General features: G+C 41.9%; 1 protein-coding gene across 4 annotated transcripts in view; it reads left to right on the forward strand.

The window, feature by feature from the left end:
* Window positions 1-25,565, forward strand: part of ahctf1 (AT hook containing transcription factor 1) — a 101,694-nt gene that overhangs the window by 20,271 nt on the left and 55,858 nt on the right. For all 4 annotated transcript variants that reach the window (XM_052012157.1, XM_052012156.1, XM_052012159.1 and 1 more), the window contains 6 exons: window positions 5,178-5,306; window positions 12,525-12,778; window positions 22,016-22,196; window positions 23,632-23,839; window positions 24,064-24,180; window positions 24,823-24,907. In XM_052012157.1, coding sequence (XP_051868117.1) covers window positions 5,186-5,306; window positions 12,525-12,778; window positions 22,016-22,196; window positions 23,632-23,839; window positions 24,064-24,180; window positions 24,823-24,907 — 966 coding nt within the window. In that variant the 5' untranslated portion in view covers window positions 5,178-5,185. The remainder of the gene's footprint in view (window positions 1-5,177; window positions 5,307-12,524; window positions 12,779-22,015; window positions 22,197-23,631; window positions 23,840-24,063; window positions 24,181-24,822; window positions 24,908-25,565) is intronic.

Here is a 25,565-nt window from a genome sequence, read left to right on the forward strand (position 1 = left end):
TATTTAGCTAAACCTATTGTTATTAGGACAAGTAGCTTACATAGACTTTACTAAGGCTTTTGATAGTATGCAGATCCAGAAAGTCAAGGCGCAGGGGATCCAAGTCATGTTGGCATAGAGGATCTAAAATTGGCTGGGTGATAGAAGGCAGAGGGTAATGGTGAATGTGTGTTTTTTTGACTGGAAATCTGTAACAAGTGGTGTACCACAGAGATTGGTGCTGGAACCTTTATTGTTTGTAATATGTGTAAATGATTTGTATGAGAACGAAGGGGGTAAGATTAGTAAGTTTGTGGATGATACAAAAATTGGTGAAGTCATAGATGGCAAAGATGGTCATCTAAGGATACAGCAGGACAGATCAGATGGCAAGTTGCTTAGAGTGATGGCATCTAGAATTTAATCCAGACAAGTGTGAGGTAGTGCACTTTGTGACGTCAAATTCTGGTAGGACATATAGAGTAAACAGCAGGAACCTGAGGAGCATTGATGTACAGAAAGGTCCTGAGGTCCATGTCCATGGTTCCCTAAAAGTGGCAATGTGGGTGGATAGGGTAGTGAAAAAAGCATTTGGAATGCTTGCCCCTTCATAGGCTGAAGCATTGAGTGTAAGAGTTGGGACATCATGTTGCAGCTATACAAAGCATTGGTTAGACCACACTTAGAGTGATGCGCACAGTTCTGGTTGTCACATGAGGAAAGGATGTGGTAGCATAGAGAGAGTTCAGAAGAGATTCACCAGGATGTTTTCTGGAAAGGAGGGCTGTAGTTATAAAAAGAGATTGGAACATAGGCGGTGGAGGGGTGACCAGCAAAGGCAAGTCAGGGAACTACAGGCCAGTGAGCCTGATGTCAATGGTGAGTGAGTTACTGGAGGGAATTCTGAGGGACAGGATCTATCAGCATTTGGATAGACATGGACTGATTAGGGATGATTTACTGATTTCCCAGCTTTGTGTGTGGGAAATTGGGTCTCACAAATCTTAGTGTTTTTTTTGAAGATGGAACTAAGAAGATTGATGAGGGCAGGGTGGTGAACCTTGTCCCTATGAACTTTAACTAGGCCTTTGACAAAGTCCTGCATGGAAGGCAAGTCTGGAAGGTTAGATCGCATGGGATCCAGTGAGAGCTAGTTAAGTGAATACATAATTGGCTCAATGGTAGGAAGCAGAGGGTGAAAATGGAAGGTTGTTCTTCCGACGGGAGGCCTCTGGTGATGTGCCATTACGATCGGTGCTGGGTTCATTGTTGTTCGTTGTTTATATTAACAGTTTGGATGAGAATGTATAAGGCATGATTAGTAAGTTGGCACTAAAATAGATGGTATCGTAGATAGTGAAGAAAGTTTATTAAAAATTTACAGAGGGACCTTGATCAGCTATGTAAGTGAGAATTTTGCATTTTGGGAAGTTAAACCAGGGTAGGGGTTTCACAGTGAACAATAGGGCCCTGGGGAGTGTTGCAGAATAGGGACCTAGGAGTACAAGTACATAGTTCCCTGAAAGTAGGGTCACAGGTAGATGGGGTGCTGAAGAAGGCGTTTGGCACGCTGGCCTTCATAAGTCAGGGCATTGAGTAAAGGAGTTGAGGCGATATGTTGTAGATGTTCAAGACGTTGGTTTGTAGAGTTTTGGTTACCCTATTATAGGAAAGATGTCATTGAGCTGGAAAGAATGCAAAGATTTATGAGATTATTGCCGGAACTCGAGGGCCTGAGGTATAGGGAGAGGTTGGGAAGGCTAGGACTTCCTTGAAACGTAGGAGACTGAGGGGTGATCTTAAAGAGGTGAATAAAATCATGAGGGATATAGATAGTGTGAATGCACAGTCTTTTTCCCTAGGTAAAGAGAATCAAAAACTAGAGGGCACAGATTTAAGGTGAGAGGGGAAAGATTTAAAAGGGACCTGAGGGGCAACTTCTTCACATGCAGGATGGTGCCTATATGGAATGAGCTGCCAGAGGAAGTAGTTGAGGTAGGAACAATAAATAACATTTAAAAGATACTCGGACAGGTACGTGGATAGGAAACGTTTAGAGGGATATGGGCCAAATGCAAGCAAATAGGACTGACTTAGATGGGCATCTTGGCCAGCATTGATGAGTTAGTGTCTCTTTCTATGCTATATTACTCTATGACTCTTACAGAAGTTTATAAAAATTATGAGGGCCATGGATAGTATAGATGGGAAAGAGGAGTCTAGAACTAGAGGGCACAGGTTTAACCTGTGAATTATGAGATTTAAAGGGGATCTAAGGGCAGGTTTTTCACACACAGTGATGAATATCTGGAATGAGCTGCCAAAAGAGGTGGTGGAGACAGATGCAATTACAATGTTTAAAAGGCATTTGGACAGGTACTTGGATAGAAAAGGTATGGAAGTATAAGGGCCTAATGAGATTGGCACAGATGAGGTGGGTTGTAAGGGCCCATTTCTGTGCTGTATGTTTCCATGATTCTATGAAATCCTTATATCACTTAAAAGTAATTCCTTTGTGGATTTCTTCACAACACAATTCACCATGTCATGTATTGAATCTAGTTGACATTAATGTATCTAGTTTAAATGTTTTCAATACTTACTGGTTCTATTTTATTGACACCTTTTGGAGAGCCAGTGAAAAACTTCTAAGAATTAATCATTACAATCATTTATAGTGAATGTATGGGAAAAAGTTCCAAACTAGTTTCCTTGACCTTTTTGTTTTTCTCCTCCCTTCCCTCAATGCTGACTAAGAGCAGGAATTCATCTGTGAACAAAACCTTGCATTACATTGTGCCAGTGGTCTGCCACCCTCTCCTTGTGGGGAGATTTGCTAGTACTATTTGGGTGGGTTTAAACTTGTCTGGCAGGGTGGTGGGACCCAAAGTAGTAGTCTAACAGATGAGAGAGTTGAAGCAAATATAGAGATTAGTGCAAGCAACTCCAAAGAGGCAGGGCAAGATGAGGAGTGTGGAAGGTCTGATAGGCTAAACTGCATTTACCTAATGCAAGAAGCTTCACAGCTAAGGTAGATGAACTCAGAATGTGGCTCGGCACATAGTATCTTGAGATTGTAGCTATTATGGAAACATGGTTGAGGGATGGACAGGACTGGCAGCTCAGTGTTCCAGGGTATTGATGCTTCTGGGGTGACAGAGGTGAGGTAAGAGAAGAGGGACAGTTGCACTATTGATTAGGGAGAACATCAAGGCAATACTTGGAGAGGATATCCTGGTGGCAATGTCCAGTGAGGTCATATGAATAGAACTTTGGGGGGGGGGGTGTGTGGGTGGAGAAAAGGGTGATCACTTTGGGATTATACTGTAGGCCCCCTAATAGTCAGCAGGAATTAGAGAGGCAAATATGTAACGAAATCGCAGGTAGGAGTAGGAATAATAGGGTTGTAATAGTAGATGATTTTAACCTCCCTAATTTTGACTGGTACTGCCTGAGTGCTAAGGGATTAGATGGGGCAGAATTTCTTAAGTGTGTCCAGTGAAGTTTTCTGAAGCAATAGATGAGTGAGAAGGGGCTACACTCAATCTCCTTTTAGAAAAGAAGGCTGGGCAAATGGTTGATGTGTCAGTGAGGGAACACTTTGGGGCCAATGACTATAAATTCTATTAGTTTCATGATGGCTTTGGAAAAAGCTAGGACTGGTCCTCAACTTAAAGTCCTAAATTGGGGGAAGGCTAATTTCAATGGCATCAGACAAGAACTTGCAAATGTTGATTGGGAAAGGTTGTTTGCTGGTGGAGGGACATCTGGCAAATGGGAAGCTTTCAAAAAAGAGAAGGGGATATTTCAGGGCCAGCAAGTTCCTGTTAGAGTGAAGGGCAGGCCGGCAAGATCAGGGAGCCCTGACTGATGTGTGATATTGATGGTCTGGTCACGGAAAAGGAGGCATATGTCAGGTTTAGGCAGCTGGGATCAAGGAAATCTGTTGAGAAATGTAAGTAATTTAGGAGTGCACTTAAGAAGGAAATTTGGAGGGTGAAAAAGGGCCGTGAGATATCCTTGGCAGGCAAAATAAAGAAGAATCCTAAAGATCCAATAATTTCATCAAGAATAAAAGGATCACTAAGGAAGGGGTGGCTCTTAAAGGTCAGTATGGCATATTGCATGCTTGCCATTATTGGCCGAGGCATTGAGTACAAGAGGAGGGATGTCATTTTACAGTTGTACAAAACATTGGTTAGGCTGCACTTGGAGTATTGTGTGCAGTTATGGTCCCTGCACTATTGGAAAGACATGATTAAGCTTGAGAGGGTGAAGAAAAGATTCACAAGGTTATTGTCTGGATTGGAGGCTTGAATTATCAGAAGAGATTGTGCAGATTGGGTTTGTTGTTCCTGGAGGAAAGGAGGCTTGAGAGGGGTCACGATAAAGGTATATAAAAATGATGAGAGACATATACAAGGTAGATGGCCAGTGTCTATTTTCCACGTTAGGGGTGTCTAAAACTAGAGGGCATAGGTTTTTTAAGATGAGAGGGATGAGTTTTAAAGGGGATCTAAGGGATAAATTTTTCATCAAGATTAGTTATTGGTATCTGGAATGAGCTACTGGAGGAAGTAGTTGGAGTCAGGAACACTAACAACATTTAAGAGACATCTTGATAGGTATTTGAATGAGCAGGGCCCAGAGGGATATACAATTAATGCACACGAGTAGGATTAGTATAGATAGGCATGATGGCCAGCATAGACACGGTGGGCCAATAATTGATAATATATGAATCAATAATCAGCACATATTGTCAGCTCCAGCAGCTCCATTCCTGCGCTGCTAAAGGTCCTAGTCATCCCCAGAACTACCAGTCCGTGTGACCCTCCCTAATTGCACTTCAATTCTCTTATGGTGCAGGCAAATATCAGACTCAAAATGCTACCAGCTTGCTGTGATTTTGATCATTAAATCTGGAAAGGAATAAAAATATAATCAGAATGCAAAGAGATATCTAAAATAACAAGCATTCATTTATGATTTTCCCGTAATTGTGGAATAGCCACAGAATTCATTCCCAAAGTATGCTTTCAATAAAATTTTATTATTCAGTCATTGGCATTCAGTGGCAATCTAATATGTAAACATTTATCCTGCCCCACACCATAAACACAACATGCTAGTAAGATTATAACTGGTGAAGTGGTTGCTCTGTATCACTCCATATATTTTGGTTTATTTTGTTTCAGAGTGAAGTATGTGTGAACTAACAGCACAAGTCACAAGTAGTCTACTGCAGTTTCCAGAAGTGACCATTGAAGCTCTTGGTGATGATGAGTCAGCACAAGATGTAGGACTATATGGAAAAATTGCTACAGGTAAGCCATAATTATGTTCACTTAAAACATGCATATTTTGTTTGTCTTCTGTGCCTCTAACTAAAATTCATGTCTTGGGATACTTTAAAAAGAAAGTACCCTATTTGTAGAATCTTATGTATACCATGTTTGTATTTCTTTCTTTTTTCCCCATGTAAAAGTAATCAATAGAAATTGCTGAATATCATTGTGCTTTGACTACCGAGTGTCTGTAATATATTACCAGAAAATATGTTATTTTACGTTACAATGTTTTTCCTTGTTCATATTCATCTTGTGACTTTGAACACTTCTGTTTCAAGTTATTGATTCTGTTCAGTTTGTCCTTGATTTAGTTCAATAATGACATGTTGTCATGGTGTGCAAGTTCGGTCAAAGCTTTCCAGGAATAAAATAATTTTTTACGTAATTTATCAATACTTTCTGCCTGGCAGCCTATTGCAGATGTAAACGTCAGAACTTGCAAAGCTATATTGCTAGAAAGATCCTTCGGATTGGAATATGTTGCCAACTGTACCTTGCAAGGTATCACAGGCTGTAGCTGATTCAATTTCAGTTAGGACCAAAACCCAAAAGATTGAATCTTTTAAGTATCATTTGTTAAGAGTTTGTCAAGAATTAGAAAATATCTGGGAATTATTCAGTGTATTCTTGAGGGAGAAGCTCAAGACCACAAACGCTAACCCTCGCAGGCATCCATTGAACATTTCCTTGATGGCCCAATCCACAAAGAACCTTGAGGCATTGAGATTACTTTAATTATTTCATTCCTTTGGGAGCAACAGCAGAGGATTGAACCCTCAACCAGATTACTGGTACAGCAGCAGTGAGGGTAGGGCTTTGCTTCAAATTTCCAGCATTGCCAGTAGCATGCCTTCCTCACTCCATATAGTAGTATAATGATCCCCTTTGCTGCTAATTCCATGGGTGCTCTTGTTCATTGGAATGCATCATCCTGAGTGCTAAGCAAGCTACCATGAGGTTAGCTCATGCCAGGATATAAATACAAGTGCACAGTTTTTAATTGGAGGCATAAGGGGTCTTCATAATTTTCATGCTGTGTCCACTTGTCCAATAAAAATATAGATTATAGCCATAGAAATGGGATGTTTTTTCCCCCACATGGAACATTTGGTTTGTTTCAACACTAGAAAAGTTATCTGGGGAGAATTATGTGCACTTGTCAATATAGTGACCAAGTTGAACACACATTGTTTCCATTACTTAGAATTGTAAAATATACAATTACTTATTTTTCTTTTCCGGTACAAAAATAGATGCCTGTTGGTCGGAGGCTGCGTAATAACATTTGTCTGTTGGAAATTGAGTACTGATGTGAGCCATTGCACAGCTGTGGCTTGTGGTTTTGCATCTGTATTTTAAAACCCTATTATTGGTATTGGTTTATTATTGTCACTTGTACCAAGGTACAGTGAAAAACTTGTCTTGTATACAGTTTGTACAGATCAATTAATTACACAGTGCATTGAGGTAGTACAGGGTAAAAAAACAATAACAGAATACAGAGTAAAGTGTCACAGCTACAGGGAAGTGCATTGCAGGTAGACAATAAGGTACAAGGTCAAACAAGGTAGATTGTGAGGTCAAGAATCCATCTCATCATATAAGGGAACTGTTCGATAGTCTTATCACTGTGGGGTAGAAGCTGTCCTTGAGCCTGGTGGTATGTGCCCTCAGGCTCTTGTGTCTTCTGCCTGATGGGAGAGGAGAGAAGAGAGAATGACCTGGGTGGGTGGGGTCTTTGATTATGTTGGCTGCTTCACCAAGGCAGCGAGAGGTATAGACAAGAGTCCACGGAGGGGAGGCTGGTTTCCGTGATGCGCTGGGCTGTGTCCACAACTCTCTGCGGTTTCTTGCGGTCCTGGGCAGAGCAATTGCCATACCAACCCGTGATGCATCCAGATAGGATGCTTTCTATGGTGCATCGACTAAAAATTGGTGAGTGTCAAAGGGGACATACCGAATTTCTTTAGCCTTCTGAGGAAGTAGAAGTGCTGGTGAGCTTTCTTAGCCGTGGTGTCTACAGGACAGGCTATTGGCGATTTTCACTCCTAGGAACTTGAAGCTCTCAACCCTCTCGACCTCAGCACTATTGATGTAGACAGGTGCATGGACACTGCTCCCTTTCCTGAAGTCAATGACCAGCTCTTTTGTTTTGCTGACATTGAGGGAAAGGTTGTTGTGACATGGTGTCATGACTAAGCTCTCTATCTCCTTCCTGTACTCCAACTCATTGTTATTTGAGAGATGGCCTACTATGGTGGTATCATCTGCAAACTTGTAGATGGAGTTAGAGCAGAATCTGGCCATGCAGTCATGCATACATAGGGAGTAGAGTAGAGGGCTGAGGACGCAGCCTTGTGGGGCACCAGTGTTGAGAATAATCGTGCTGGAGGTGTTACTGCCTATCCTCACTGCTTGTGGTCTGTTGATCAGAAAGTCAAGGATCCAGTTGCAGAGGGAGGTGCTAATTTCCAGGTCTTAGAGTTTAGTGATGAGTTTGCTTGGAATTATAGTATTGAAGGCGGAGCTGCAGTCAAATAATAGTCTAACGTAGGTGTCTTTACTGTCCAGATGCTCCAGAGATGAGTGTAGGGTCAGGGAGATGGCATCCACTGTAGACCTGTTTAGGCAGTAGGCAAATTGCCGTGGGTCAAGTTTGTCTGGGACATCGGTCAGTCAGGTGAATAGTTGCTTGTCCCCTATCAGTTTGTGTGCATTGAAATAGCAATTGTGGTTCTGTTTGGGTAAGGTTTGCTGTGTTGTATTGCAGGTAGGTGTCCAACGCTATATTATTTGAATTGGTGTATTCACACTTGGCTCTGGGTCGAGTAAGATGGTGGTGTAGCGTTGGGCAAGAAAGAATCTTGCTCTGGGCTCCTTTTGAATTCAATCTAGGTTACGGAATTTTCTTGGACAGCTGTTGAAAAATTTGAGCCAATTCTAGTGTGAGTGATCTTCCTCTAGTAAATTATTGTGAAAGTCTATGAAGCATGCTCTGAGTTTGTTGAATTATTTCTTAAGATAAAACTGTATGCATACTGTCCTTGAGTTCATTGTTTTGCACAAGTAGCAGAGGCTCAACACCGATCTGTACTGGGAAGAGTTAGTTGTCCCAGCAGACTAGAGTGTGAATTTTAGTGCAATTAAAATGAGGTATATTCCAGCCAGCTCCGGCTCTTGCTTTAGAGACCTTGTTGTCTGCTTTAAATGCCTTCTTGTCTGTTGGAGATGTGTGTGGGGATTGATTGAAAGCTTTACAGCTGTTCAGAATTTACTGGATTTATACTGGACTTCTGTCAATACTGTGAAATATGTCAACTGAGCAGAAGTTAGGAGCAGAATACACCATCAATACCAATGAGCCACCTGTTGTCAAAGCTATACACAAAGCTCTTCATTTACTTGAGAGAACAGCTAATATCTGTTTGACTGCTGTTACAAAGCAAACTAGTCAGCATTTGTGTGTCTCGTGTCGTTTCCCCTTCTCTCTATGTCCTTGTCTCAGCCTGCAGCCCAATTCTTTCTCTTGTATGTGATATCTTTTTGAGGCTACTTTTTTTTGGAGTACAGAGTATTTACTTAGGCTATTAAGTTCTAGTGATTTTTGTTAACATACAGCATTTTACATCACTGCCAGTTATGTTTCAGTTTGAAAATTTGTAGTAATTTATTCTAAATGGATAAGAGTTGTCATGTTTAGTGAAAAGTATGAGTAAAAGTATGTTTAGTAAAAGTTACTTCATGAAAAGTAAGAGTTGTCATGTTTATCTTGACGCCAAAGTAAAACCTCATCCTTGCCTTAAAAGAATTAAGTTTGGAAAGTATAGTTCGTTATGAGGAGGTTTCTAATGAAGTCATCCATTTAAGTTTGAGTAGCTGTTGTGACTTTTTGGTGAAAAAAAACTACATTTTATGTTTGCCAGAAATTAAAAAGAACAGATGATCCAGTGGGAATTAGGAACTGAAGGAATTAAGTATTTATATTTTTTTTAGAAAAGTACTAGAGAAGTTAGTGAAACTGAATCCCAGGAACCTGATGGTGTACATCTCAGAATTTTGACATGACAGTGAATGCTCTGGTTATTATCTTCTAAAATTCTATAGATTCTGGAATTGTTCAGTGAATTAGAGTGTAATAAATCTGACCCCATTATTTAATAAGTGTGGGAGAGTGAAAATGGAGATCTAACAACCTATTAACCTAACATCAGTAGTAGAGAAGATGCTGGAATCCATTATGAAGGATGTAATAAGAGATGCCTTAAAAACAATAATAAGATTGAGCAGAGTCAGCTGGGATGTATGAATGAAAAATCATGTTGGACTAATCTATTAAAATTCTTTGAGATGTTGCCAGCAGAGTAGCTAATGGATGTGCTGAATTGGATTTTCAGAAGACTTTTGATAAGGTCCCATGCAGGTGGTGGTCAGCATGGTTTAAATGCATGGAGTTGGAGACAGAGTGGAAATATATTTTGCGGTTTGGCAGGCAGTGAGTTCTGGGGCGTTACATGGATTTGTGCTTGGGACCCCAGGTTATTCACAATCTATATCAACAATTTGGCTGAGGGGACCAAATAATCAACTTTACTGATAGTGCAAAACCTAATGAGGATTGAGAAGGAAGCTGGTCGTAGAGGCTTCAAGGGGGTATAATGTGAAGTTTTCTGTTTTGTGTACCAAAGTAGATAAGCAGAGTATTTTGAAATGTTGAGAGAGTGGATAATGTTGATGTTCAAAGAGTTCCCTACAAGCAAGTCACTGAAAACTTGGGATCCAAGTTGAGATCCGCAGGGATCTTGGGGTCCAAGTCCATAGCTCCCTGAAAGTGGCTATGCAAGTAGATAGACTAGTAAAGAAGGCATATTGCATGCTTGCCTTCGTTGGTCCTGGTATTGAATATAAGAATAAGGAAGTTGCATAGCAGCTAAATAAAACTTTGGCTAGGCTGCACTTGGAGTATTGCATTCAATTCTGGTCACCCCGTTACAGGAAGGATGTTTGGAAAGCGTACAGAAGAGGTTTACCAGAATGCTGCCCGGCTGCCCGGATTAGAGGGTATAAGGAGAAGCTGGACAAACTTGGGTTTTTTTCTCTGGAGCATTGGAGACTGAGGGGAGACGTGGTAGAAGTTTATAAAATTATGAGATGTACAGATTTGGTAGACCAGGATGATTGAGCAAGATGGTGCCGGAGCATGGTGACTCATTGCAAGCTGCTCTCTGCAGATCTACTTATTACTGTTACTATAATCGTTCTACTCTTTTAAGTTTAAATTCTATGTCACTATTACACTTTACTTTGTATTCTGTTATTGTTTTTACCCTGTACTGACTCAATGCACTGTGTAATGAATTGATCTGTACGAACGGTATGCAAGACAAGTATTTCACTGTACATCAGTACAAGTGACAGTAGTATACCAATACCAATCTTTTTCCCAGGGTAGCAATGTCAAATAGTAGAGGACATGGATTTAAAGTGAGATGGGGAAATTTTTTTTTACACAGATAAAGGCCACCAGAGGTAGTGGTGGAAGTAGCTATGATTGTAGTGTTTAAGAGGCTTTTAGATAGGTACATGAATATGCAGGGGATGGAGGGGTATGGATCATATGTAAGCAGAAAAGATCTAGTTTAATTTGGCATTTATGTTCAGCATAGACATCGTGGGCCAGCTGGCCTGTTCCTGTGCTATACTGTTCTATATGTAAAACCAATACACAAATAGAGCAAGAGGATTTTGTATTGCTGCAATAAAACATCTGTATTGCTGCAATAAAGATGTTTTATTGCAGCAATACAGGGCTGAAGTGAGACTGCATCTGGACCATTGTGTACCTTGTTTTGTTTCCATGCCCAAAAAGGATATACATACCATAGAGTTAGTACAGCAATGATGCACTGGACTGGTTCTGAGGTTAGTGAGTTTGATGTATGAAGAACAATTGAACAGGCTAGGCTTATGTTCTCTAGAGTTTAGTTGAATGAGAGCGGATCTCATGGAAAGATCCTTAAGATTCTTATAAGGATTAACAGGCTGGATGTAGACAGGATGTTTTCCCCACTTTGGTCTAGATCCAGGCATTACAGCCTTAAAATAAGAGTCAAACCATTTAGGACCTAACTGACCAGAAGTTTCTTCTTGGGGTGATGAATGTCTAAAATTCTATGCTGGGGACGTTCAGTTATTGAGTTCATTCAGATAGGGATTGGGAGTTTTCTGGATATTACGGGAATAGAGTGATATGGGGATAGTGTGTGAAAGTAGTGTAGAAGTAGTAAAGCCATGATCTTGATGAATGGTGGAGAATACTCAGAGCCAAATGGCCTGTTCCTCCACTCATTACTTATGCTGATGTGCAGTCTTTTCTGTTTGTATCTCAAACTTAATGAATAGTAAGAGTTGCATATCCCTAGATATTAAGAAAGAATTCATTGTTGAAAATGCAGGTGACCCCCACGTTATGGCCACTTGGGTAGTGATGGAAATGGAAATCCGCCCTTGGAGAATTTGCAAATCACTACCCGAAAATTTGAGATAAAGAATAACACTTGCTCATGGTATTGTTGTGAAATAAAGTAAATAAAGGCAATTTATTTTTTTTCAACATGTGTTTCTTGACACATGCACAGATGATATGGCTTCGTGTTACGGAAAATCAAGCTGGCGACTGTTTTCTAGGAACACAAGCCCCTCCCCCATAAGGAGAGAGTTGTCAGTATCTAAGAGGGATAAAGTTATTTATTATATACCTGCAGTAGCTTTGGTATGTACGGTTTGTTTCACAGGAACAGATGAAAGAAGGACATATTGTTTCGAAGATGACCTCTTAAATTTCAAATTGTTTCGGCAAGTATGTGTATGCTTCCACCATTTGCACAGATCTGATCACCTCCTTGCTTATCCTTGGGTGGAGTAATTATCAAAGGTTACTCATTCCAAGTTGCTGTCGATAGGTAGTGATTGGGCTTTATCTTTGTAACATTTTGGGGGGAAAAAAACTGAATACCACACTGAGGGTAGTTTGGGGATATACAATCTGGGTAGAACTGGAGTTGGATCATTGCAGGTCTGGTAAGCACGGGAGGTTCCTTTTCTGTTGTTTACTTTTCAGATTATCACTTTCTTGTGGAGGTAAGTTATATATTCTAATAGGAAAGGAAATTAATAGCTGTTGGGTTTCTCTTTCAGGCAGAAATGGATTGGCTTGGCTGGCTTGTGGTGCTCATTTGGAGCTACTTAACTCGATCACAGGTGAACGACTGTCTGCCTATAGGTTTTGTGGAATCGGGGAGCATCCTCCCACTATTCTGGCAGTCAAAGAATTTTGTTGGTTGAAACGAACTGGACTGTTGATTGGATTAAAAGAATCTGAAGGTAGCATCCTCTGCCTTTACGACCTCTCAGTTTCCAGAGTGGTTAAAGCAGTGTTCCTCCCTGGAAAGGTAGGTTTATGTAATCATCCTCCACTGACAAGTCCACATCCTCTTTGCTTAATCAACTAGTTTGTTTGATAAATACTAGGAGTTTTGAAGATATTTAATAATGTCTGGAAAATAAATAGTGCCAAAGTTGTGTTCAAAATTTATTTGTCTTCGTATCCTCGACCAGGAAAAGTAAACAAAAAATAACTTTGTCTTCCACTAACCTTTAAACCAATTATACTTGGGCTTTAATGTGTTTTTGTTCCTTTCAGACCATTTTAGAATTTCTGCTTTTATAAAGATGCCTTTTCTATGTTTTAAAAATGTGCCCTTACATAGAACATAGAACAATTACAGCACAATTCAGGCCCCTTGGCCCACAAAGCTGTGCCGAACATGTCCCTACCCTAGAAATTACTAGGCTTACCCATAGCCCTCTATTTTACTCAGCTCCATGTACCTATCTAACAGTCTCTTGAAAGACCCTATCGTATCAGCCTCCACCACCGTTGCTGGCAGCCCATTCCACGCACTCACCACTCTCTGAGTAAAAAACTTACCCCTGACATCTCCTCTATATCTGCTCCCCAGCACCTTAAACCTATGTCCTCTTGTGGCCACCAATTCAGCCCTGGGGAAAAGCCTCTGACTATCTACCCGATCAATACCTCTCATCATCTTATATACCTCTATCAGGTCCCCCCTCATCCTCTGTCTCTCCAAGGAGAAAAGGCCGAGTTCCCTCAACCTGCTTTCATAAGGCATGCTCCGCATTCCAGGCAGCATCCTTGTAAATCTCCTCTGCACCCTCTCTATGGCTTCCACATCTTTCCTGTAGTGAGGCGACCAGGACTGAGCACAATACTCCAAGTGGGGCTGACCAGGGACCTATATAGCTGCAATAATACCTCATGGCTCCTAAATTCAATTCCCCGATTGATGAAGGACAATACACCATATGCCTTCTTAACCATGGAGTCAACCTGCGCAGCCGCTTTAAGTGTCCTATGGACTCTGACCCCAAGATCCCTCTGATCCTCCACACTGCCAAGAGTCCTACCACTAATACTATATTCCGCCAACATATTTGACCTACCAAAATGAACCACTTCACGTTTATCTGAGTTGAACTGCATCTGCCACTTCTCAGCCCAACTCTGCATCCTATCTATATCCCTCTGTAACCTCTGACAGCCCTCCAAACTATCCACAACACCCCCAACCTTCGTGTCACCTGCACACTTACTAACCCACCCCTCCACTTCCTCATCCAGGTTGTTTATAAAAATCACAAATAGTAAGGGTCCCAGTACAGATCCTTGAGGTACGCCACTGGTCACTGACCTCCACTCAGAATACGACCCTTCAACAACCACTCTTTGCCTTCTGTGGGCCAGCCAGTTCGGGATCCACACTGCAATGTCCCCTTGGATCCCATTTCTCCTCACCTTCTCCATAAGCCTGGCATGGGGTACCTTATCAAACGCCTTGTTGAAATCCATATACACTACATCTACTGCTCTTCCTTCATCGATGTGCTTAGTCACATCCTCAAAAAATTCAATCAGGCTCATAAGGCAGGACCTGCCCTTCACAAAACCATGCTGACTATTCCTAATCATATTATACCTCTCCAAATGTTCATAAATCCTGCCTCTCAGGATCTTCTCCATCAGCTTACCAACCACTGAGGTAAGACTCACTGGCCTATAATTTCCTGGGCTATCCCTACTCCCTTTCTTGAATAAGGGAACAACATCTGCAACCCTCCAATCTTCCAGAACCTCTCCCGTCTCCATGGACGACACAAAGATCATCCTCAGAGGTTCTGCAGTCTCCTCCCTTGCCTCCCACAGCAGCCTGGGGTACATCTCATCTGGTCCCAGCGACTTATCCAACTTGATGCTTTACAAAAGTTTCAGCACCACCTCTTTTCTAATATCTACATGCTCAAGCTTTTCAGGCCACTGCAAGTCCCCTTGATTAGGAAGAAGAAATTTTTGAATGATTGGATGCTTGCTTTATCGTAAACTTTCATGTTTTAATTTGTGGAATTAAGTAAATAAAAATGGTACATATTTCACGTGAGAAATTTCAGCATGATGTACAAATTGCCCCATGATACTGATGCATAGTTGGGGACCTGCTTAAAATCAAATTCATTATCAGTCACGCAAGATCCAATTTTAATAAAGATTGTATGATCCCATTTGAAATTATAGTTACGAAAGTTGTTGAAGTTTGAGCCTTTCTACCAAAGAATATATTTTATTTTTGTGGATATGTTGCAAATGTAGTTTAGTTGAAAAGTTGTGTCTTGAGTTTAATTAGGATCATTATAGCATGCATATAAGCATTCTAAAAGATGAATAATTTTTTTCGTATTCCAGTCAAACAATTTGCATTCTGACTTGGTTCCTTTGTGCCTTTATTGGAATTTGGTTCCTCCTATTTATACAGAGATGGAGTTATTTTATTGGAAGCAGCATTGTTGTTACTCCTTTTTCTTAAAAAAAAGTTCCTTTTTTATCAAGATCACAAGACAAGGGAGCAGAAGCAGGCCATTCGGCCCATCGAGTCTGCTCCAAGGAAAGGGAAATAGAAATGAGGAATGGGGGAAGAAGAAGAAGAAAAAAAAACTATTCTAATCCCAATTACTGGCCTTATCCCCATATCCCTTGATATCCTGACTATTTAGATATCTATCTATCTCCTCCTTGAACGCCCCCACTGATCTGGCTTCCACTGCTGTACGTGGCAAGGAGTTCCACAAATTCACCACCCTCTGGCTAAAGAAATTTTTCCTCATCTCTGTTTTGAAACTGTACCCTCTAATTCTAAGATTGTGCCCTCTGGTCCTGGACCCACCCACCAAGGGAAACAGCCTAGCCACATTTACTCTGTCCTTTCCTATCAATATTTTAAATGTCGCTATGAGGTCCCCTCTCATTCTTCTGTACTCCAGCGAGTACAGTCCAAGAGCCGACAAACGCTCCTCATACTTAAGCCCTTTCATTCCTGGAATCATCCTCGTAAATCTCCTCTGAACCCTCTCCAACGTCAACGCATCCCTCCTAAGATGTGGGGCCCAAAACGGTGCACAATATTCCAAATGAGGCCTCACTAGTGCCCCATAGAGCCTCATCAACACTTCCTTACTTTTATACACTATACCTCTCGAAATGAATGCCAACATAGCATTCGCTTTCTTTACCACCGATCCGACCTGGTGGTTAACCTTTAAGGTATCCTGCACGAGTACCACGAGTATGCAGCACATTGTCAGTATCCAGAATTAAACCACTTAAAGCAGTATGGCACACAACCTTCCAAAACTTGTTTTTGTTTTCTTCCTGATTTTCAAGTTGGTTAGTTTCATGGAGTAGTTCTTGTGCAAGGCTGGTTAGTGTTACTAGTTTTAACTTTGTTCGTGGATCAGTTGGCAAAGTACCACTTGGATGTGGTAGGATGGACTGGTTTTACTACTTATAACTTGGGTGGGACAGAACATGGTTCTAAGTTTCTTCTCAGTTAAATTATCCACTCCTATTTAAGGAAATGTAACATTGATTAGTTTGTGCTCCAATTCAGGTTTTTGGGTCATTTCGGTGAACTTTGGAGCAGCTAAGTTTTTTTTCTCTAATTGGGAATGGTGGGGCAGGACTGCGCAGGTGCATGACGTAAGCGGGTAGTGTGCGAGTAGTTTAAAAAGAAAACCGCCATATCCAGCGGGCAGCAGAGTGAGAGGGAGCAGAGTGATTGGGCTTTGGCTCAACGGACTTGGGCAGTAAGGGGCGAGGTGGGTGAGTAGCTGGTAAGTAAAGATAAGGTTTAATTGTTATTGTTATAAACTTTAAGTAGATTAAAACTAGGTAGGGAAAGAATAGTTCAGATGGAGGACATGGTGATTTGCAGCAGTTGCTTGATGTGGGAGCTAGTGGACCCTGCTGGGGTGCACAGTGACCATGTCTGCAGTAGTGTTGGAGGAACTTCGGCTCAGAATTGATGAGCTGGAGTCGCAGCTTCAAACACTGCAAAGCATCAAGGAGGGAGAGTTATGTAGATGCTGTGCATCGGGAGACAGTCACCCCCCTTAGAGCAGGTACTTCTAGGGTCCAGGAAGCAGATAGAAGGATGACTATCAGGGGAGAGAAAAAGAAAAGGAACAGGCAGATAGTGCAGAGGACCCCAGAGGCTGTTCCCCTCAGTAACAGGTTTTCTGCTTTGGATGCTGTTGAGGGGGATGACCTACAGGGATCAAGCAGCAGTAGCCAGGTCTCTGGCACTGGGACTAGTCCTGCTGCTCAGAAGGGTAGGGAGGAGAAGAGGAAGGCGGTAGTGGTAGGGGACTCGATAGTCAGGGAAACAGATAGGAGGTTCTGTGAAAGTGAGCATGAATCCCAGATTGTACGTTGCCTCCCAGGTGCCAGGGTCCGGGATGTCTCTGATCAGGTCCACAGCATTCTTGAGCAGGAGGGAGAACAGCCAGAAGTCATGGTACATGTTGGTACCAACGACATAGGTAAGGAAGAGGGATGAGGTCCTGAAAAGTGAGTTTAGGGAGCTAGGCAGAAGGCTGAAGAACAGGACCTCAAGGGTAGCAATCTCAGGATTGCTGCCAGTGTCATGTGATAGTGAAGGTAAGAGTAGGAGGAGATGGCAGATGAATGTGTGGCTGAGGAGTTGGTGCAGGAGGGAAGGTTTTAGATTTTTGGATCATTGGGATTTCTTCTGGGGAAGGTGGGACCTGTACAGAGAGGACAGGTTACACCTGAACCCAAGGGGGACCAATATCCTTGCAGGCAGATTTGCTAGGTTGGGTCAGGAGGGTTTAAACTAGTTTGCGAGGGGGATGGGAACCAGAGGGGTAGGTCAGAGGAAGAAGTGGATGGGGAAAGTCAGATCTAACATGTAGAGAGGCTTTGAGGAAGGAGAAGTAGAGTATAGGGTATAAAAGTAGAAAGGTGGATAGGCTAAAGTGCATTTACTTAAATGCAAGAAACATCAGGATTAAGGGTGATGAGCTGAGAGCTTGGATGAGTACATGGGACTATGATATTGTGGCTCTTGCAGAGACTTGGCTGTCAGCAGGGCAGGAATGGATATTGAATATTCCTGGATTTCAGTGTTTTAAAGGGGATAGGAAGGGGGGGAGAAGAGGAGGAGGGGTGGTGATACTGGTCAGGGATACTATTACAGCTGCAGAAAGGGTGGATAATGTAGAAGGATCCTCGCTAGAGTCAGTATGGGTGGAAGTTAGGAACAAGAAAGGAGCAGTTACTCTACTGGGAGTATTCTATAGGCCCCTAGTTAGCAGCAGGGATACTGAGGAGCAGATTGGGAGGCAGATTTTGGAAAGGTGCAAGAATAACAGGGTTGTTATCATGGGAGACTTCAACTTCCCAAATATTGATTGGTACCTGCTTATTACCAAAGCTTTAGACGGGGCGGAGTTTATTAAGTGTGTCCAGGACGGATTCCTGTCACAGTATGTTGACAGGCCAACTAGAGGGAATGCCATATTAGATCTAGTATTAGGTAATGAACTGGGTCACGTGACAGATCTCTCAGTGGGTGAGCATTTGGGGGACGGTGACCACTGCTCCCTAACCTTTAGCATTGTCATTGGAAAAGGATAGGAGCATAGAGGACAGGAAGATATTTAATTGGGGAAAGGCAAATTATGAAGCTGTACGGCTAGAACTTGCTAGAGTAAATTGGGATGACATTTTTGAAGGGAAATGTACTATGGGGATGTGGTCATTGTTCAGGGATCTCTTGCAGGACGTTAGGGATAAATTTGTCCTGGTGAGGCAGAGAAAGAATGTCAGGGTGAAGGAACCATGGGTGACGAGAGGTGGAACAACTAGTTAGGAGGAAGAAGGCAGCATACATAAAGTGTAGGCAGCGAGGATCAGATAGGGCTCATGAGAAATGGAAGGAACTTAAGAAGGGGCTGAGGAGAGCAAGAAGGGGACATGAAAAGGCCTTGGTGAGTAGGCTTAAGGAAAATCCCAATGCTTTTTTTCACTTATGTGAAGAGCAGAAGGATGACAAGAGTAAAGGTAGGACTGATTAAAGACAAAAGGTGGGAAGATGTGCCTGGAAGCTGTGGAAGTGGGTGAGGTTCTCAATGAATACTTCTCTTCAGTATTCACCAAGGAGAGGGGCCTGGATGACGCTGAGGACTGTGTTGGTAAGGGTAATGTTCTGGAGCATGTAGATATCAAGAGAGAGGATGTGTTGGAGCTGTTAGAAAATATTAGGACACTTAAGTCCCCGGAGCCTGACGGAATATTCCCTAGGCTGCTCCGCGAAGCAAGGCAGGAGATTGCTGAACCGTTGGCTAGGATCTTTGAGTCCTCGTTGTCCATGGGAATGGTACCGGAGGATTGGAGGGTGGCAAATGTTGTCCCCTTATTCAAAAAAATGGCCAAGTATTGCTCTACAGTTGTTAATGCTTTGTAGTCTGGGGTGTATTTTTAATAATACAAAAGTAGATCTTACAGGATTAATTCATGTATGCTATTCTGTTTGAGGTTTATAGTAAAATGGCACTGAGAAATGACACTAAAGTAGGTGGTATAGTAGACAATGAAGAGGGTTATAAAAATTACAGTGGTATCTTGATCAGCTGAGTAAGTGGGCTGAAGGATAGCTTATGGAGTTTAATCCAGATAATTGCAATGTGTTACACTTTGGAAAGTAAAATCATTTAGGACTTTCACAGTGTATGTTAGGGCCCTGGGGAGTGTTGTCGAACAGAGGGATCTTGGAGTTCAAGTACATGGTTCCCTGAAAGTGGAGTGACAGGTAGACAGGGTGGTGAAGAAGACTTTTGGCATGCTGGCCTTCATCAGTCGGGGCATTGATTATAAAAGTTGGTAGGTCATGGTGCTGGTGAGGCGCACTTGGACTATTGCTTTCAGTTTAGGTTGCCCTGCTATAAGAAAGATGTTATTAAACTGGAAAGAGTGCATAAAAGATTTGGAAGGATGTTGCCAGGACTTGAGGGACTGAGTTATAGGGAAAGATTGGACAGGCCAGGACTATATTCCTTGGAGCAAAGGAGACTGAGGGGTGATCTTATGGAGCTGTATAAAATCACAAGGGGTATAGATAGGGTGAATGTTCCAGGGTACTCAGACTTTTTCCCAGGGTTGGGGAATCAAGAACTAGAGAGTATAGGTTTAAGTCGAGAGGGGGAAGATTTAATAGGAATTTGAGGGGCAATTTTTTTTACACAAAGGGTGGTATGTACAGTATGTGGAATGAGCTGCCAGAGGAAGCAGTTGAGGCAGGTCCAATAACAACTCTTAAAAGACACTTGAACTGGTACATGGATAGGAAAGGTTCAGAAGGTTATGAGCCAAATGCTGGCAAATGGGACTAGTTTGGATGGGGCATCTTGGTTGGCGTGGACCAGTTGGGCCGAAGGGCCTGTTTCCATGCTCTATGACTCTATGACCCCTAAATAGGGATAGTCCAGGGAATTACAGACCAGTGAGCCTTGCGTATGTGGTGGGCAAGCTGTTGGAATGGATTCTTAGAGATAGGATCTATGATCATTTAGAGAATCATGGACTGATTAGGGACAGCCAGCATGGATTTGTGAAGGGAAGATCTTGCCTCACAAGTCTGATAGGGTTCTTTGAGGAGGTGACCAGGAAGATTGATGAGGGTAGTGCAGTAGATGTGGTCTACATGGATCTTAGTAAGGCATTTGACAAGGTTCCACATGGTAGGCTTCTTCAGAAGGTCAGAGGGCATGAGATCCAGTGAGGCTTGGCTGTGTGGAGTTGGCTTGCCTGTAGAAAGCAGAGGGCTGTGGTGGAGGGAGTGCATTCTGATTGGAGGGCTGTGACTAGTGGTGTCCCACAGGGATCAGTTCTGGGACCTACTTTTCGTGATATTTATTAATGACTTGGATGAGGGGGTGGAAGGGTGGGTTAGCAAGTTTGCAGACAACACAAAGGTCAGTGGTGTTCGGAAGGACAAACTCCAAGGCGGAGTACAAGGTTAATGGCAGGATTCTGGGTAGCATGGAGGAGCAGAGGGATCTGGGGGTTCATATCCACAGATCACTGAAAGTTGCCTCACAGGTGGATAGGGTAGTTAAGAAAGCTTATGGGATGTTAGCTTTCATAAGTCGTGGGATCGAGTTTAAGAGCTGTGAGGTAATGATGCAGCTCTACAAAACTCTGGCTAGACCACACTTGGAGTACTGTGTCCAGTTCTGGTCGCCTCATTACAGGAAGGATGTGGAAGCGTTGGAAAGGGTGCAGAGGAGATTTACCAGGATGCTGCCTGGTTTAGAGAGTATGGATTATGAGGAGAGACTAAGGGAGCTTGGGCTTTACTCTTTGGAGAGGAGGAGGATGAGGGGAGACATGATAGAGGTATACAAAATATTAAGAGGAATAGATAGAGTGGACAGCCAGCGTCTCTTTCCCAGGGCACCAATGCTTAATACAAGAGGACATGGCTTTAAAGTAATGGGTGGGAAGTTGAAGGGAGATATCAGAGGGAGGTTTTTTTTACCCAAAGAGTGGTTGGTGCATGGAATGCGCTGCCTGGGGTAGAGGTGGAGGCAGGTACGTTGGTCAAGTTCAAGAGATTGTTAGATAAGCATATGGAGGAATTTAAAATAGGGGGATATGTGGGAGGTAGGGGTTAGATAGTCTTAGGCGTGGCTTAAAGGTCAGCACAACATGGTGGGCCGAAGGGCCTGTATTGTGCTGTATTGTTCTCTGGTTCAATCTTGCACTCAATCCTGAAGGTTTGTTTGAGTTGCTTACATTCAAGTGGTTTTATGAAACAGGGATGCTTGTGCGTGATTTCCTTTAATGTAGGTTGGTCATTGCACACCAGTTTCTTAATGTAAATAAATGACGATGCATATGTGCAATTTTACCCAGACCAGTTTCCTTTCCGTGAAATAAGGTAAGTAATCACATTTTTTTTTTCAATTCTTAATTGTCGACACATGCACAGATGACCTGGCTTTGTGTTATGGAAAAGTGGATTACAGAGCCTTCTGATTCCCCTTGATTTGCCTCCACCCAATATTTAGATGAAACAAAAAATGTCATTGTGGTGTTTTATACCTTAATACATTTCATTGATGTTCAAAACCACAAATTAGCACAATGCTGAAATGGCACATTAAAAGTGACACACATGACATCTTCATTTTGCTTTTTATATAGCATTTTAATGTGAGATTCAAATATTACTGCAGCATTTTTAATTTCTCAGGTTTCGGCCATTGAGCCAATTGTTAATCATGGAGGTGCCACAGCCAGCACACAGCGTTTGAATCAAAGTCTCCGGTGGTTTTTCGGTATAGTAGCTGTTGTAACTGACACTGGACATGTTCTTCTTATCGATCTGTGTCTGGATGATTTCTCATGCAGTCAAAGTGAGCAAGAGCCAGCAGGTAAATTTTCTTAAAAGATCAGGCTTGCATATCCATCAAGCTATTTGCATCACTTCAAAATGCCCTAAAATGTATGCAGCCAGTGATGTTCCATTTTGAACTGTTGTAACAGGAGAGCCAGTTAATCACAGTAGACTTACACAAGCATCAATATGATAATGACCAAATATCATGGCCTTCATACACTTCATTGGTGTTTAAAAAGCCATGTCAACACTTCACACCAAAGTTTCAGTGGCAAATATCAGAAGGGACTCAAGGTGCTATATCTTCCACTAGCAGCCCAGTGAATTACATCAGCAACTGCCCTACATTGAAATAACTAAATCAGTCATGCAGCACATGCAGGGGAATCAGGGACCCTAGTTGCTGTTTTCATCATGCTAGTAGATCCATCACCCAGTTCAACCATTAATTTTCTGCATTGCAGGATTTTGTATGATGCGTTTTAGACTGTGCTGTGAATAACTGGAGAGTTAGTGGAAAGGCAACATCAAGTTCCTGACTGTTGACTACCTGATGTCAGAAAGCCTATACATATCAACATGCAAGAAATGTGTTATTGAAAATGATAGTTTGACCAAAAGATATTTCTATTCTTTACATTTGTTTGACGATTTAATCAGGACACCTGAAAGATGACAGTTATGAATATAATCATTACTATTATCTAGGATGCTTTAGTATATTGCTTTAATTTTACCTAATATCATTGGTCCCAGAGTCCCTCAACGACTCTACTTGGCAGTTTATCCCATTTTATCTAAACATAGTCCACTGCTTCCAGGGCAGTGGCTTCTACAGACTGTGTAAGCCTTTGACATTTCCAATCTCTATGCCAACAGCTTTTTTAAAATATCAGTTCTCTGAGATATTCTTGTAATGTAACTTGCATTGTCAGGTACTGGTTATTGTCAGATTTTGTTCCCTCCTACGTGATGATGATCAGAAGTAGAAAAAATGTCAGGAGAGAGATTTTTGACAAAAATAGTTGAATGCAAGAATCTGGTTTCTCTGCTCTTATCTTCTGCACTTTATTTTTTGTTTCAATGTAAGAGGCTGCTGTCACCCAAGTTCAGGATGTTGTTGCTCTTGTTGTCAGCCAGGCAGTTGAAAGACAGTGAAGCAGGCACTGCAATATCCTGAAATCTGCTAAGAACACTTGAGCAAAACTGTTTTGTTACGTTCCAATCGTATGATCATGTGGTTCTGATTGGCACACATGTTAATTTTCATACTAACATGGAATTAAGTATCATCTTAAATGGCATAAGTAATTTTTTTATAATTATTTGGCAATATAGTTTTCCAAACAGGTACTGTAAACTGTTGAATGCAGGCTGTTCATGCATCTAGTTTTTTTTTCACTTGATACCTGCTTTATTAAAACATTGGCTTAAAAATATTTTCACTTGTGTTTTAACTAATCTTTCAGACCTTGAAGTGGTCAATGGGTCACCTGCTGAAATCCCACGAATGAGGGAAAATGTGATGCGGGAAGGGCGACACCTTTGTTTCCAGTTGCAGAGTCCATCAGGGATAGCAGCCACTGCAATGCGATATGTCCTCAGAACAAATCAACTTGTTGTTGGCTTTGCAAATGGTTACGTTCAACTTTGGAACCTGAAGACTTTGAAGAAGGAGTAAGTAATGGAAAGTAGACATTTTGCTTAATCACCTTGCACGCTCGTCTTTGACCTATCTGCAGCACTTTCAGAAGTCTTTCAACTTTCACACAGATTCTCTGAAATTTGCCATTTTTAACTTCAATTTTAAGCCAGAGGGATTCAAAAGTTGTAAGTACACGTAGCAACAACAGAAATAATGTTTAAAAGTCAATTTGATAAAAACCTTATCCTTGATACAGATACTACTCTCAATTAGAAGGGGGGAATGTACCTGTCTATGCATTCACCTTTCAAGAACCTGAGAATGATCCTCGGAATTGCTGTTACCTTTGGGCTGTGCAATCTGCTCAGGATGGGTGAGTGTCTGCTCATAATTATGAAATATAGTTTGTTTTGTGCAGTTGTGGTAATGAGAGCATTATTTTGTGTATATATTGTGATCACCCAAGCAATGTAAGATGGTGGGCCAAGATCTCCATATATCTAGAGCATCATGTCCAGCCTAATGAATTGAAAGTTAGCACCACTTGTATTAAGTTCTTTAATACTCTTCTATTTAATCCACGTCAACCCCAACCGCAGAAGACCATCCTCTTCGGTCTTCACTGAAACAGTTTTGTACTGTAGTCATGCAGTGGGAGTTTAATCGGAACTAAATTAGGGGAAATCATCAGTTGTAGAAATTAACTTTTGAGTGCATTCAATTTCATTGGAAAGGACAATTATAGCAATAAAGACTAGATGCCTCCTTAGTTTGTATATTAAAAATATCAGAAGCAAATGGTCATTTTATGGTTGAATTCCTTAATATATTTCAGAAGAAAATTCTTTTCTTGTTTGTTCATTGTATATTTCTATCATTTTAAGGAGGCAACAAATATACAGTTTAGAGATACACCTACACAGTGCTGAGGTAGTTTCTGTGATTGGGGGGTGGGGGGAAAAAGCATTGAAAGAAATGACAATGTGCATTATTTTAGTGCCTTTTTTGTTTTTAGTGAAGGAGATGTGGTAAGCCTACACCTGCTGCAGTTGGCTTTTGGTGACCGGAAGTGTTTAACATCAGGACAGATCCTCTATGAGGTACTGATATATTTTTCTTTCTGCTATAGAACCATTTTATTAAGTCCACAACATAAAGTCATCCAATTTAATGCTGAACAAATGATAGTTTGAGTCTGAATGGTGACAAAAAGTATTAAGAAAACATTGGCTGCCAATGTTTTGAAATGTCTGACTTCTTTTCTAACTGGGGCTCTCCCCTCCCCCTGACTGTGGTCAAGATGCCATTTCCCACACCTCCGCTCTCACACCCACCCCTCCCAGACCCAATAGGGGTCCCCCTTGTCCTTTCATTTCATCCCACAAGCCTATGTTTCCAACACATCATTCTTTGCCACTTCCGCCTTCTCCAACTGGACCCCACTACCAAGCATATCTTCCCCTCCCCACCCCTTTCTGCCTCTTGCAGGGCCTGCTCTCTCCGTGACTCCCTAGTTCATTCATCCCAACCCCCCACCCCTCCTGCTCCCACCCTGGGAACTTTCCACTGCCCCTGCCATAGGTGCAACACCTGCCCCTACGTCACCTCCATCCAGGGACCCAAACAGTCCTTTCAGGTGAGACAGAAATTCACCTGCAGTTCCCTTAGTATCATCTTCTGCATTCAGTGCTCGAAGTGTGGCCTCCTCTACATTGGTGAGACCAAACACAGACGAGGTGACTGTTTTGCAGAACACCT

Source organism: Pristis pectinata, chromosome 3, assembly GCF_009764475.1.
Source record: "Pristis pectinata isolate sPriPec2 chromosome 3, sPriPec2.1.pri, whole genome shotgun sequence".
Classification (NCBI taxonomy): Eukaryota; Metazoa; Chordata; class Chondrichthyes; order Rhinopristiformes; family Pristidae; genus Pristis; species Pristis pectinata.